The sequence below is a fragment of the Cannabis sativa genome, chromosome 2, assembly GCF_029168945.1.
Source record: "Cannabis sativa cultivar Pink pepper isolate KNU-18-1 chromosome 2, ASM2916894v1, whole genome shotgun sequence".
Lineage (NCBI taxonomy): Eukaryota > Viridiplantae > Streptophyta > Magnoliopsida > Rosales > Cannabaceae > Cannabis > Cannabis sativa.
The window spans coordinates 74,700,932-74,714,658 of record NC_083602.1 but is presented as its reverse complement, the minus strand read 5'-3'; the positions used below and the strand labels follow the sequence as shown (position 1 = coordinate 74,714,658).

Here is a 13,727-nt window from a genome sequence, read left to right as displayed (position 1 = left end):
TAGACTTTTCTTCAGTGATATAACTTTCTGGTATTTTCGAATAGACCAAGTTATAGTTCTTCTCTGGTAGAGCTTGAATTATTATACAATAATTCCTCCACCCCCAAAGTAAGCACCATATCATATAAATCGAAATTAGATGGTGAGATACAAAGATAATTGATACACAGGTCCTTAATATCTGACATATAGATCACTTACATAAATCCTTCTTGAATATCTTCTAATGTTCCCTATTTGATTACATCTCAGATAGCTCCCACTCAATAGCAGATATCTGGTTAAATAATACTTTTAACCTCTGATTGTTTAGAGAGTTACCTAGTTGTGACTTTTGTATTAGTCTGAAACTTTAAGTCAAGACTAAGTCATCAACATAGCAGACTAGTATTTGAAGTGAAAAATACATGCCAGAGATAAAGTAATCAAAATTAAGACACCATCAAAATTTTATGAGGATTAAGAATTCTTGGTTCAAGTCATTCGAATGGACTGAACTAGAGTTCTTTATCTTATTCTCATAATTCTGATAAGCTATACCTATCCATGTGAATGGTTAGATTTGCTTTCCAGTAGTGTTCTTAAGTACCTATCACAATTATCAACCTAATGAAGATGGGTATAGAATTTTAAAATTCTCCCACTCAATTAAGGTAGTGTGAAACTTTAACAAAGAACTTTCAAAGGTATCATACTTTTACTTACAACAGTAAAAATGAAATGGAACATACAATCAAGATCAAGAATTTATATTGACAATAGCTGACTCATTATATTACTTCTATGTTTAAACAAGATATGTGTTTCATAGGGAATTGTGGAATAGATTCCACCCCTAAGAATATACATATAGGGTACTATGGATAACCTCCACCCCTAAGTATATAGAGATTATGATCCACCCCTAAAGGTTATAAAGATCATGATTCTCTAAGTGTGATAGAGTTTATGTGGAGTTGAATACTATCCAGAGTTCATTAGATATAAAAGATCGTTGAACTGCATAGTTTTCTTAACTTTTCTCCACCCCTATCAGATCATAAGATCCTTTTATTAAACAAATTCTTAATAATTGTTTGTGAATTAACAATTATTGATAAACAAATAAATAATTTCTAGTGTTTATATAATATAACTCTATGAAGAGTTGTAAATATTATAGAATTTGCATCAATAATAAAAACACTTACACATACAAACATATTAATATAATGTGGTAATAATTGATGAAGATTAATTAAATGAAGCTCAATCTCATAAATTGCAATAGTGAATTTCGAAAAAAAATAAAACTTTATTAATAAAAAAAAATGTATTGCAACAATATGAGAGAAACAGGGATAAATATCCCTAACTAAAATTTGAAATCCAAATTGACTTTAAACTAAAACAATTAATTCAAAAATTGAAGAGCTTCATCTTCATCTGGACGATTTCACCCTTGGTCCAGCTTTCTGATCCAACTCAATTGAGTTCAAGTAGCTTGGCCTATAAGAAGAAGAAAACAAATAAACAAAGTTAGTCTAGAATCATAAATCCAATTGGATAATAATTCACTAAAACTCTTAAAGTTTATAAATGGAAATACCTTGTTTCTTTGCAAGAAGTTTAGGACACTGGGGTTTCCAATGACCTTTTCATTGCAGTGGAAACACTTTCCTTTAAGTGTAGCATCACCAGAAGGAGCAGCCTTTTTCATGGCTTTTGCTCGCTTCTTGGTGTTCTTCCACTTCTTCTTCGATTTGGGCTTTGAAGCAGAGGCAACATTTGCTTCAGATTTCATCGTCCCATTACCATTACCAGGATTGTGAGGTTTACTCCCTTTCTTCTTGGGTCCTCCAATCAAATTTTCATAAGTTTGAAGGTCATTGACTAATTCATGAAAGTCAATTTCCTTCTTATTCATGACATAATTTGATGTGTATGGTAGAAATGCTGGAGTCAGGCTATTCAAGATAAGACTAACTTGAGTAGCACTGTCCATTTCAGCACCATGATCCTGGGCTTCTTGGAAATAACTGGACATTAGGAGAACATGATCACGTACGTTTTGATGAGGTTCCATCCGTGCGTTAATGTACTTCTTAGTCGCGTCAAAGCGTGACTGAAGTGATGCCTTACCGAATAGCTCATTTAACTTCGTCATTACTTCAGCAGCCTTCTCAGTTTTAGAAAACCGAGTTTTGAGGGTGTCAACCATGCTAGAAAGCATAAAGTATAGAGCTTTATCATTTGCCTTCTGCCAACGCTCATACTTTTCTTTCACAACTTTGGATGCATTATCCCCAGGCACTTCAGGTGACGGCTCAGTTAAAACAAACAAGGAACTTTATCCTATGAGAGCAATATTAATGTTCTCATTCCATTTATTAAAGTTAGATCCATTCAGCTTGTTTTCAGTCAATAGTGATAACATGGGATTCATTTTGACAAAACAGGATACTACAAAATAATAGAAATCAACAAATAGAAATTAAATAATGGTTTAACACACAAAAACAATTCAGAAATTATAAGCACATAGCAAGTAGGAATGATATGAGAAAATACTTAAAAATTCAATCCTAAATAACTTCCAAGGTTTTCAACAAACTGATATCAGTGTCCCGTTTAGGCGAGAGTCAAAGCTACCATCCATTGAATAGAGTTGTCAGCTCATCTAAAATGTTAAACATTCTAGCAACCTTTTATTCGATCAAGATCAGAATCCAGCGTTGTCCCGTTTAGGCGAGAGTCAAGGCTATTCTATCTTATGAGCTTCTACCATTGTTTCGCAATTTGCAAGTCAAATATGGTCGCCACCATTAGGGTGATCTATACCATATAAAACACTTACAAACCACTTATCATGCGAGATTAAACGGTGCGAAATTGCTAATGAACGTTCCTCCATTAGGGAGGATTACTCACTAAAACAAACGCGGTGTAAAATCCACAATGGAGATCGAATATCTAAATAATAATAAAGCTCATTGTTTAAAATGTATTTTCTTTATTATTCTAATAAATAAATCTCATTAAATTCTATTTAAGAATTAAAATTCAAAAATAAGAATTTAATATAATATTTATAAAATTATACTTAGATGGTGATTGAAATAAAATTAATTATTTCCATCTTAGTAATAATCTTAAATATAAATATTAAGGAAATTAATTTAAGTTGAATTAAATAAATAATTAGCAACTTAAAAATTTCCTTTGAGAATATATTTATTGGGTTCGAAAATTTAAAGTATATAAAATACAATTTTCGAAAATAATAAAAATAGAAAAGAAATACTTCAAGCAAAAATATCACCTATCTAGATATTCTTTTGACTAGTTAATTCAATTTCTAATAATATTTATATATATATTTTAAATTCATTTATTTTAAATTAATCAATTAAATGAAAAAATCATTGATTGTAGTTGGTCCAAGAATTAATTAAAATAAATAATTAATTTACAACTCAATCTATTTTTCAAGATAAAAAATTCGAAAATTTTGCATAAATAAAATGCAAATTTCGAAATTGATTAATAAAATAAAAAATATATATATTGAAAATTATTTAAATTTAAGTTGAAAAATTAAATTTCAACCTAAAAATAATTTTCTATTTAATTAAGTGTCATGAAAAATCAATAAATATTTAAGTATCATGATGAAAATCAACTTAGATATTTAGATTTTTCAAGTTAATTAAATGTATTAAATTCAAGAAATAATAATTAAGTATAGAGAAGGCTTAATTATTAATTTCTATTTAATACTAGGAAAAATATACTTAATAAAATTGTACCAAAATTAATTATTTAAATAATTAATTTCACAAAGTATGATTTTCCTATTTAAATATTAGAAATAATAAGTAGTCTAGAAATTACTATCTAGAAAATATCTTATTTTACTAAGTATCTTTTCAAAAATTTGAAAAAATATCTAATTTAAGTTATATAGAAAAAATCTAAAACTTAAATAATTTCAAATCTAGATTTAATTAAATATCACAAATTAAGTTGTAACCACTTAATTTGAAGATATCTTTTTAAAGTTAATATTTGAAAATATATTAACCAAAAAAAATATCTAAGATATTCCATTTCAAGTTAATATTTGAAAAGATATTAACTTAAAAAATATCTTAAGAATCTTTAATAACTAATGCCTAAGATTCCTCAACTTGATTTAAAATTTAAATCAAATATTCAAATTTAAGTTAGTTAAGAAAAATCAGTTGATACAACTAATTTATAACTTAAATAGGAATATTTAATTAAATAAGCTCTAGAAAGAATCTTAGTTAGTTAAAATTCTATATTTAATTAAATACAAGAAAAATACAAATAGTTTGTCTAGAAATAATATCTAAAACTAAAAGTGTTTTTCTTAAAATTAACTTTAAAATATTAAAATGAAAATAAATTTTCATATATTTTAAAAGTTAATTATGTTGCTAATTCAATTTTTATTAGGTCAAACTAATATAATTAACCTAGTACAGTTATTTAAATCAGGCAAATGGGCCTTCACAATTGGGGTAGTTCATGTGAGGGGGTGCTGGGTTCAGTATGTCGTACCCACTTCTATGGCTCCCAACTCTCACACAAGGCCCAAAAGAGAGGAATTTAACCTTAAAATGAATAACTGTTATTAATTGAATAGGTCCAATAACTAAATTGACCTAAATAAAATCTATCATGGTGTGACATTTTATTTAGCAACAACATATATGTATCTATATAATAAAATAAACATATAGGCTCACACAGGCACACTTTGGATGGATCCTATCATGTTGCTAGGTCATACACAGATGAAAGAAGATTGTAAAATTTACCTGTTACAAATTATTAACTTGACCAAGGGAGCCATCAGATCATTAGATCTGGCAAAAAGTAACCATGGCTATAATGACTAACGATCAAGTAATAATAGGTTTTTAAAACTTACACACAAGCTAAAAACACACACTCCTGCAACAAGGTTAGCTGGATAGTTGGAAGTAGGATTTATTTAATTTTAAATAAATAATTTCGAAAAATAAATAATTAAAAAAAATTTAATTTTTCGAAAAATAAAATAAAATTAAAAAAAATTTAATTTCGGAAATAATAATAAAAAAAATATTAAATTTCGAAATTTAAAAAAATATTTAAAATTAAACCTACTTTTTGAAAAAATTAGGTTTCAACCAACCTAAATATCATTTCAAAATTTGCTAACTACTTTTAAAAATTAAATGTTATTTTAAAAATAAAAATTAAATAAAAATTAGAAAAGATAAATAAAATATCTTTTCAGATTTTTAAATTTAATTCAAATAAATAAAATAACAAAATTTAAAAGTTAGCAAAATATCTTATATCTATTTAAAATTACATGATTATAAATATCTTATTTAAATTTAAATAAGGTCAAAATATCTAAAAAGATTTGATTTTAAAAAAAAAATCTTAAAAGATAAGATATTATTAAAAAATATCTTAAAAGATAAGTTATTTTAAAATATCTTAAAAGATATTATAAATATCTTATAAAATCTGACCTTAAATTTTAAAAAAATATAATCAAATTTAAAAATAAGATAGATTTTTAAGCAAAAAGATAAATACTAATTCTATTCAAATTCAAATTACACTAATATCTTGAATTAAATTAAAAAAAATTAAATTAATTCAAAATGATAATTAGAATTGAATTAGGAATAGTAATAGTATATATACAAAACCATACAAAAAATTGGAAGTTAATTCCATGAAAAAGTATGAAAAATTGAAGAAAAAAGAAAAAATTCGAAACTGTACGGACAGTTCTGCGATCGCAGGAAAAAAAATCAGCACAGCCCCGATTTTCTCAAATCTTCAAAAAATCATAACTAATTCAAATAAAATCCAAATTGAGTTCTGTAAAAGGCTAACTTGCTTAATTTTTCCATACTATCCAATAAAAATAATTTCAGAAACGAAATCACAATTATTTTCCACGAAAATTTCACAAACATCAATCAATCATCAAATAACACTCAATACAACATGATACCATCCTAAGAACATACAAACAATCGTTTTAAAGTCCAAATTACATGTAAGTAAATCAATTACCATGGCTCTGAGGCCAGTTGTTGGGAATTATTTTACCAGGATCTTAGATCTACTCACAAGTATGTTTATTAACATCCTAAATAAGAACTTTCTAAAACGATAAATAAACACATATAAAGTTAAGAAAACCTTACATTGATGCAGCGGAATAAATGTCTCCTTCCACTCAGATCTCTAACCCTTGATTCCTTTCTGTAGCAGAGTATAATCAAGATCTGAGCCCGAATCTCCTTCTTTTTCAAGCTTTGATCCTTCACAGTCTTCCAATCTATGATTGAGTTACTGCTTGCTGTGTGTGGGCACTTACTCTTTCACTAGGGTCACGAAAAAGATGAAGGGAAAAGAGAGAGAGGTATTTCGGCCAAGGTAGAAAGTGAGGAAGGTTCAGTTTTTCTGAAGAGAGAAATTTCTGTCAGAAAGCTAATGAAAGCATGTGTTGTGACTGAGCCATCACTTTCTATTTATAGGCAACTACTAGGTTTAGGTTAGGATTTATTTGGCATTAAAATAATGAAAATATTAATTTGAAAAATCTATTTAAGTGGCCGGCCATATGGTGTTATTGGGCCTCACTTAATTTTGCAATTTTATCAAATTTTATCTCTATTTTCTCAAAAACGCCAATTTTCCAATTCTAACCTTTTAAATGCCAAAACTAATTATTTAATAACTAAAATAGATTATTAAATAATATTGTCATTTAATTTAATTATTAATTAGACATATAAAGTCCATTAATAAATAAATAAACCTAGAAACTCTTTTCTTTACAATTTCACCCCTGCTTAGTGAAAATTCATAAAATTAGACATAGTCTAAGTTTAGAATTATAATTGATCAATCACGAATCAATTAATGAGTCTTACAAGCAGAATGTTCTCAACTAGAATGGGGACCATGGATCTATATGCTGAGCTTCCAATAAGTGAACCAAATTTACCAAGTAAATTCCTACTTATTAATTCTTCGTTGAATCCACTCTTAGAACTTAGAATTGCACTCTCAGACTTATATAGAGCATATTGTATGTTTCACGATACCAATATACTATCTCATTTAACCATTGTTATAATCTTATTGTGATTTAAAGATCCTCTATATAGATGATTTACATCGAGATGGGATTTCTTTACCGTTCTCACCCCTCAATGTATTTTGCCCCTTAAAACACTTAGCTACCTGTAAATGGTGTTTAGTGATCTAATAATTAGTCAGTTAAACAAGAGCTCATCCATTTACTTCTATTTGCTAAGCTCGAAGGGAATCATCAGTTAACTTCTATACACCAGTAGAAGCTATAGATTCCATATTTATGTTCAGCACTCCCACTCAATCATACTATCATGTTCCCAAAATATACATATCATCCTGACCCAAAAGTAGGCTTAACTAATAAATCAAAGAACATGAATAGCACTCCTGAGTTGAGCCCAAGCATATCAGGATTTAGATTCTTTTAATCTTAAGATCAACTACTGATATTGACTTGGAAAGATATGTATAACGGTAAGTTTGTAATATCTTAACTTAGTTGCAATATCGGTCCAGTCCAATGTATACTCCATACATTCGAAACTAGTATACTTTACTAATGTCCTGGAAAGAACATAACACTTACTCCAAGTGTAAGTACACATCATCGCTGATTATCACATTAGTGTAAATCCAATAACACTGATGAAACAGGGACCAAAACTTTTGATTCATATGATCACAATCACATTCCACTGTGTTGACGATACTGTAATTGTGAATAAACATATGATCTGGATTTAACTGATTTTGTGTGTATGAATGTAATAAACATATTAAACATATTAAACCATTAGCATGTAGAATTCATGCAAACATCAATCACTTCAAATTTCTTATATTGATAACTAATCAGATTGTAAATAGTTTTATTTAGGGCATAAAACCCAACACTATGTACTTTTGTATTTTTTTAATAAATTAGTACCCATCATGTTAATCCCATAGAATAAAATAAAAGAGAAATGACTTGTTGCAAGGTCTTTGTCCTTGTCAAATATCTCATACCCTTTCAAAATATTTTTTTTTTGAAAAATGTGTTTATAAATAAAAACTAAAGTTAGACATCATGGTCATTACAAAAGATATTAACAGGTATAGTAAATATCTCTAACATCAGTGACGGACCCAGGATTTTAACTTTGTGGGGGCTTATTTATCATAAAAAAAAATTTATAGCTACATTATAATCACTCTTACTAAATTTATCTAATTTGTGGGGGCTTTTCTACTATTTTGGCCTATAATTATTAAATTAAAAAATTTACATTTAATTTTTTTAAAAAAACATTATTTTTGTTCGTGGGGCTATAGCCCCCACATCAATCTTAATGGGTCCGTCCCTTCTACCATGCCCGTAATATTATTGGCAAACGCCTATTGGGCAATATTATGGGCCGCGTAGTTACAGTTTCTAGAAATACCAAAAAAATTACAATTAGTCATAAAAGTAGAGAAGAGCATACACTTTCAAAATATATATCATTAATAAATTCCCTGCTGTACGAAAGATACATTTTAAAAAAAAAACAGAAAATCTTAAAAAAAAAAAATTGTATTTTATTTATTTTGAGCATGTGTTTTTTCACATATTTAGTATTTAATTTTTTTTTTTTTTTAGGGTACACATGGCGATCAATCAATTTGTAATATAATAACACCGAAAGAAAGCATGTTTTGAAACGAGCGAGGAACAAGCAAGAACGTGATACCATAAATAGTAAATTAATATATCTTTTTGTATAAAATATTATAGAAATACAGCCATACTATGGAGTATATTAAAAGCACCAAACACAATCATTGACATTATCACTTTTTAAAATAAAAATGTTTATTTAAAAAAAAAAAAAAATCAAACATTATCATATTTGTTTTCTTAGAAAAAAAAAAATAAATTAAAAAATCCATAAGAAAGTCGTCTACCTAGAGAAAGAAGCAAACCATGGAGGGAGGAGGAGGAGAGAGAAGGCCTTTGCTTGATGAGGATGATGGGTCGAAACCCAATTATGAGGATGAAAGCTCATCAGCAACACCCGTCGTTGTTTTCAGCACTTTGGTTGCTCTATGTGGCGCTCTCTGTGCTGGTTGCATTGTAAGTAACAACACTCAATAATCATGATCAACATCTAAAATGTAATTTGGATATTTGAATGTGTTCTTCATTGTTTAAGCTTTGTTCAATTGGGTATATTGATCTTGTATTCTATGAAGTAACAATTTTCATGTTCACTCACAAGTCAAAAGTAACTGTTCCTTTTCCAGGTTGGATACTCTTCACCTGCTCAATCTGGAATCATGGAAGACTTGGACATCTCTGTTAAAGATGTAAGAGATCGAGTCATGATTACTATATAGAGGTCCAAAGAACTACAATATGAGTATACAACTTTATTATTTTTTTAATTTTAGAAGACGGCCTTATAAATATATAAAGATTAAGGAGTCTGGCCACCTTAGTCTTCCTAGCTTCCTAGCTTGGATGTATGTAGTAATTCATTTTCTTCAAAAAAACTTGGACTGATTTGATGATTGGTTGACAACCCTCTTCTTTCCTAATGGGCAGTTCTCAGTTTTCGGTTCGATGGTGACAATTGGAGGAATGATAGGTGGAGTATTGAATGGGAAGCTGGCTGATCTTACAGGTCGTAGAGCTGTAAGTGTTTGTAGTACCTACCTACGATCCTTTCAATTTTAGTTGGTCTTGTCTAGAATTTGATTATCTATTTTGTACTGTTTGTAATTCTTGTGTCAGACAATGTGGTTATCTGAAGCACTAAGCACTACAGGTTGGCTGGCTATAGCATTTGGAAAGGTATCACTTTCATCTCCCAAGTAATGATTGTAGTTCATTTGTTTAAATGTGAAGATGTTAGATTTTATGCATGTTGGCTAACTTAAATGGGAAACAAGATTAAATAATACAAATTCCAATTGGGTTTTTAAAACAATGAGTTGTGATTGAACCTTATTAGTTCTAAATTACAAACTTACTGTTGACAAGCAGCAAATTTTAGATTGACCATTGTAGTAAACATTGTTGGTTTGGTGGTACTCGGGCTTGAGTTCCTTAATCAGGTTTGTTCTTTCTTTTTCTCCTGTTTTGGTTAATTTTCTTGCTTGTAGAATGTTAGGTGGCTGGACTTTGGAAGACTGTTACTTGGATTTGCAGACGGGCTTATTTGTTACACGGTAATTTCCCTGAATTTTGATAATCTTTTGACCAATCTTTAAATCACATTCACATATACAGTTATTGACTCTTGTATGATAGACAGGTACCCGTATACATTGCTGAAATATCTCCCAAGAGTATTCGTGGAAGATTTACTTCTGCATATCAGGTACCAATTAGATCTGGTGAACATGAGAGCAAGAACCCAACTCATTATTCTTCCCTTTATTTGTGTGTATGTGAAATAAACCTGATTTTTGTTCAAGTGAATAGTTGTTGCTGTGTTGCGGGATTTCATTAATGTACTTCATTGGAAATACTGTTAGCTGGCGCACCCTGGCTCTAATTGGTAAACTATGTTTTAGCTCTTCTTCTAAGCTTCAGAAGAAAAGATAATAAGAATTAAGTTTTATATAAATTGATTTATTTTCAGGTGCCATTCCATCTCTCTTACATATTTTAGGATTGTTCTTTATTCCTGAGTCACCTAGATATCTGGTGAGTTCAATAACACAGCAAATAAAATGGAAGAAGCATTTTCTTTTCCTCCATCTCTCCTGCATTTTGACTTATTTTTAAGTACTCTGAATTCCCATAGAAACCATGCATGTGCAATGGAAAAGGGAAGTTCAGATATGAATCTTTAAATGACTCGGTTGAAGAATGATTTGTAGGCGAAAATTGGTAAATACAAAGAGCTTGAAACTGCTCTGCAGAGTCTGAGGGGGAGAAATGCTGATGTCTCTGAGGAAGTAGCTGATATTAGAGTAAATCCTTCAACTTAATATTCTTAGGAGAGCAGTTTCGCACACATACTCGTTCGTGTCGATTACCAAGCATAAACAATTCATTGATACAGAAGCTAACTAAGGAACATGCTGCCTCTTGTTGTGGCAGGATTACACAGAAGCCTTTCAGCAGCACTCGGAAAGAATTCTGGACTTGTTCCAATGGCGATATGCACATGCACTTATTGTAAGCTGCCTTAACCCAAATAAATATGAAAGAAAAGAGATATGTTGGTGCCTTTTTATGAAGTATTTTCTGCACATAATTTGTTTAGGCCGGAGTTGGGTTAATGGTACTGACACAATTTGGGGGGAACACAGCAATTCTTTTCTACTCTAGCTCTATTTTTAGAGATGCAGGTAAATAAAATGCTTTCAATGTTTCTGAAATAATTTAAGCATAAAACACACAAAACATCACAGAAGTTAAATCTCTATCTTATGCAGGATTTTCAAGCAGAGTTGGAACTGTATCAGTGGCCATTATACAAGTACGTTACTTTCCAATTCTTTCATCTGACTGGTGGTATGTGTGTGTGTGTGTTTACATATATTCTTAATATAAATATTTTTGAATTGTAGATACCTGCTGTTGCATTGAGTGTGCTACTGACAGATAAATTGGGTAGAAGACCACTTCTAATGGTGAAAATAACACTAAATTTTCTTTTAAACTTTTACTATATATGCTACCTAATATTATATACAATGTGTTGATAGTCAAATTTACAAATGTATGCAGATTTCAGCAGCAGGAACATGTTTTAGCAGCTTTCTTCTTGGCTTGTCATTCTTATTTCTGGTCAATATCCACAAACCAAACCTACATACTTATATGCCTTAATAAAATATTATGTGATCCAGTTTTATTATATGTGTAGGGAGTCCAACAGTTGCAGCATCTCACTCCTACATTGGTGTACGTTGCTATAATGGTACATTCAGTTGCAATACATACACATGAAACAGTCAGAGTAATCCTTTATTTTTATTTTTTTGAAATGTTTTATGACCAAATTAGAATTGTTCTTCTGCTCAGGGTTTTACTGTATCATTTGTAATGGGGTTGGCAGGACTACCTTGGGTTATAATGTCAGAGGTAAAGTACTTATTTCTCTTTTTTCTTTTCTTTATGAGAAAAATTTGATAGTAAACTCAATGAGTTTTTCTATTTCAGATATTTCCTATAAATGTCAAGGGTTCAGCTGGAAGCCTTGTGACTTTGGCATGTTGGTCATGTTCTTGGATAGTTACATACAACTTCAATTCCATGATGGAGTGGAGCTCCTCAGGTTTAACTACTAAACTACTATAGTTGTTTAGTTTCTTTTCTTTTGTTCAATATCTTACCAACTAATCTGCCACCTTTCACAGGAACATTTTTCATCTTCGCGGCCATTGGCGGCATAACTGTAATTTTCATTGCAAAGCTAGTGCCAGAAACTAAAGGGAGAACTTTAGAAGAGATACAAGCATCAATTTCACATTTTATTTAGCTGTTGGAAGACATAACCATTGGGGCTAGTTCAAGCATTCATTATAAATAAGAAAACTAATAATACTAAGTTAATACCCATGTATTAAATATATTGTACTACTGTAAATAGTATACATATTTTCCTTATTGGGATCCTAAAGTCACCAATTTAATAATATGTTGTTTTGATGGTTTGAACCCCTAATTCTATCAAAAGAATTTTGTTATTATTGATAATGACTTTTGTAATGTTGTGCTGGCTGCTTTAAATAATTAATCTGATTTGTCTCTGATTAATAAAAATATTTTAGTTTAAATTCTTAAGAAAGATAAAACTCAACAACCTCGATAAATTTCAGTTTAGTTGCATGTGGAGTTTGTCTATTGTAAATTCTTCTCTCATCCATGGAATTTGGCGATGATAGTTTCATGTATGCATAAGACTTAAGATTGAGACATGTCTTTCTTAATCTGTGTATGTTTACTTATTTTTCCCAATTTATGTATTTATTTTTCCAACTATAGGAAAAACTGACTGAAAATATTGGGTACATTTATGCTGTAGTAATTTTTCCACAACAGTAATTACACAAGAACACTTAAACATATATAGAATTCAAATTAAGTACACTTGTCTTCAAAAATTGCATATATTAAGAAAAAACCTATATCAAAATTAGTAAGTCAAAACACTATTAATAAACTTTTGAACACATTAAAAGTGATTCAATTTTTTTTTGTGAAATTCCTCACGGTCCCTCGATCTTTAAGAGTATCCTAGTTGCTTCTCAATAAAAATTAGGTACATTAGTCATTCATAACCAAAATTATGTAAGAAACCATTAATAATAAGTGACAATAAATTAATATACTCTTGTCATATGTAGAACTTTCTCTTAATTTTTGTAGCTTGAAAAATCTTTCTTTTTCAACTTTGGTAGAAAAACTACCAAAATAGGTTTGATCAATATTGCTTAATATTAAAGCATTGGATTGACATTCTCCTAAGTGAATTATATTTTTTAATCTAAAAAAGCCTTAAATTACTAAACTAATTTTTTTGCGTGTTAATTATCATATGTGTTTCTTTGTCTTCTATGTTGTGTTTTATGTCTAAATTCTAAGAATACTTTTTGTTTTGTTTATTTTAAAGTATTAAAATTCA

The 13,727-nt window shown here is 29.4% G+C and overlaps 1 protein-coding gene across 3 annotated transcripts; it reads left to right on the top strand.

The window, feature by feature from the left end:
- The first annotated feature begins 8,826 nt into the window (after nt 1–8,826).
- LOC115718906 (sugar transporter ERD6-like 5) lies at nt 8,827–12,767 on the top strand. 3 transcript variants are annotated; one of them, XM_030647718.2, is made up of 18 exons: nt 8,827–9,217; nt 9,388–9,450; nt 9,689–9,778; nt 9,878–9,937; nt 10,249–10,314; nt 10,401–10,466; nt 10,571–10,646; nt 10,731–10,795; nt 10,972–11,064; nt 11,195–11,272; nt 11,361–11,445; nt 11,533–11,576; nt 11,668–11,730; nt 11,828–11,887; nt 11,979–12,020; nt 12,125–12,184; nt 12,263–12,377; nt 12,460–12,767. In XM_030647718.2, the coding sequence occupies exons 1-18, from the start codon at nt 9,068–9,070 to the stop codon at nt 12,579–12,581; spliced, it is 1,398 nt and encodes a 465-aa protein (XP_030503578.2). In that variant the 5' UTR covers nt 8,827–9,067; the 3' UTR covers nt 12,582–12,767. The 3 variants fall into 3 exon arrangements, with proteins under 3 accessions (XP_030503578.2, XP_030503577.2, XP_030503579.2); XM_030647717.2 differs by having other exon boundaries at nt 8,832–9,217; nt 11,967–12,020; XM_030647719.2 differs by lacking the exon at nt 8,827–9,217 and having other exon boundaries at nt 9,388–9,482; nt 11,967–12,020.
- The last annotated feature ends 960 nt before the right edge of the window (nt 12,768–13,727 follow it).

What these genes read in the sequence shown, in the direction of transcription:
- LOC115718906 (XM_030647717.2), top strand. Translation starts at nt 9,068, where the DNA reads ATGGAGGGAGGAGGAGGAGAGAGAAGGCCTTTGCTTGATGAGGATGAT. An exon ending in GCGCACCCTGGCTCTAATTG is followed by an intron (nt 10,647 to 10,730) that starts GTAAACTATGTT and finishes ATTTATTTTCAG; the next exon opens with GTGCCATTCCATCTCTCTTA. An exon ending in GTAGAAGACCACTTCTAATG is followed by an intron (nt 11,731 to 11,827) that starts GTGAAAATAACA and finishes AAATGTATGCAG; the next exon opens with ATTTCAGCAGCAGGAACATG.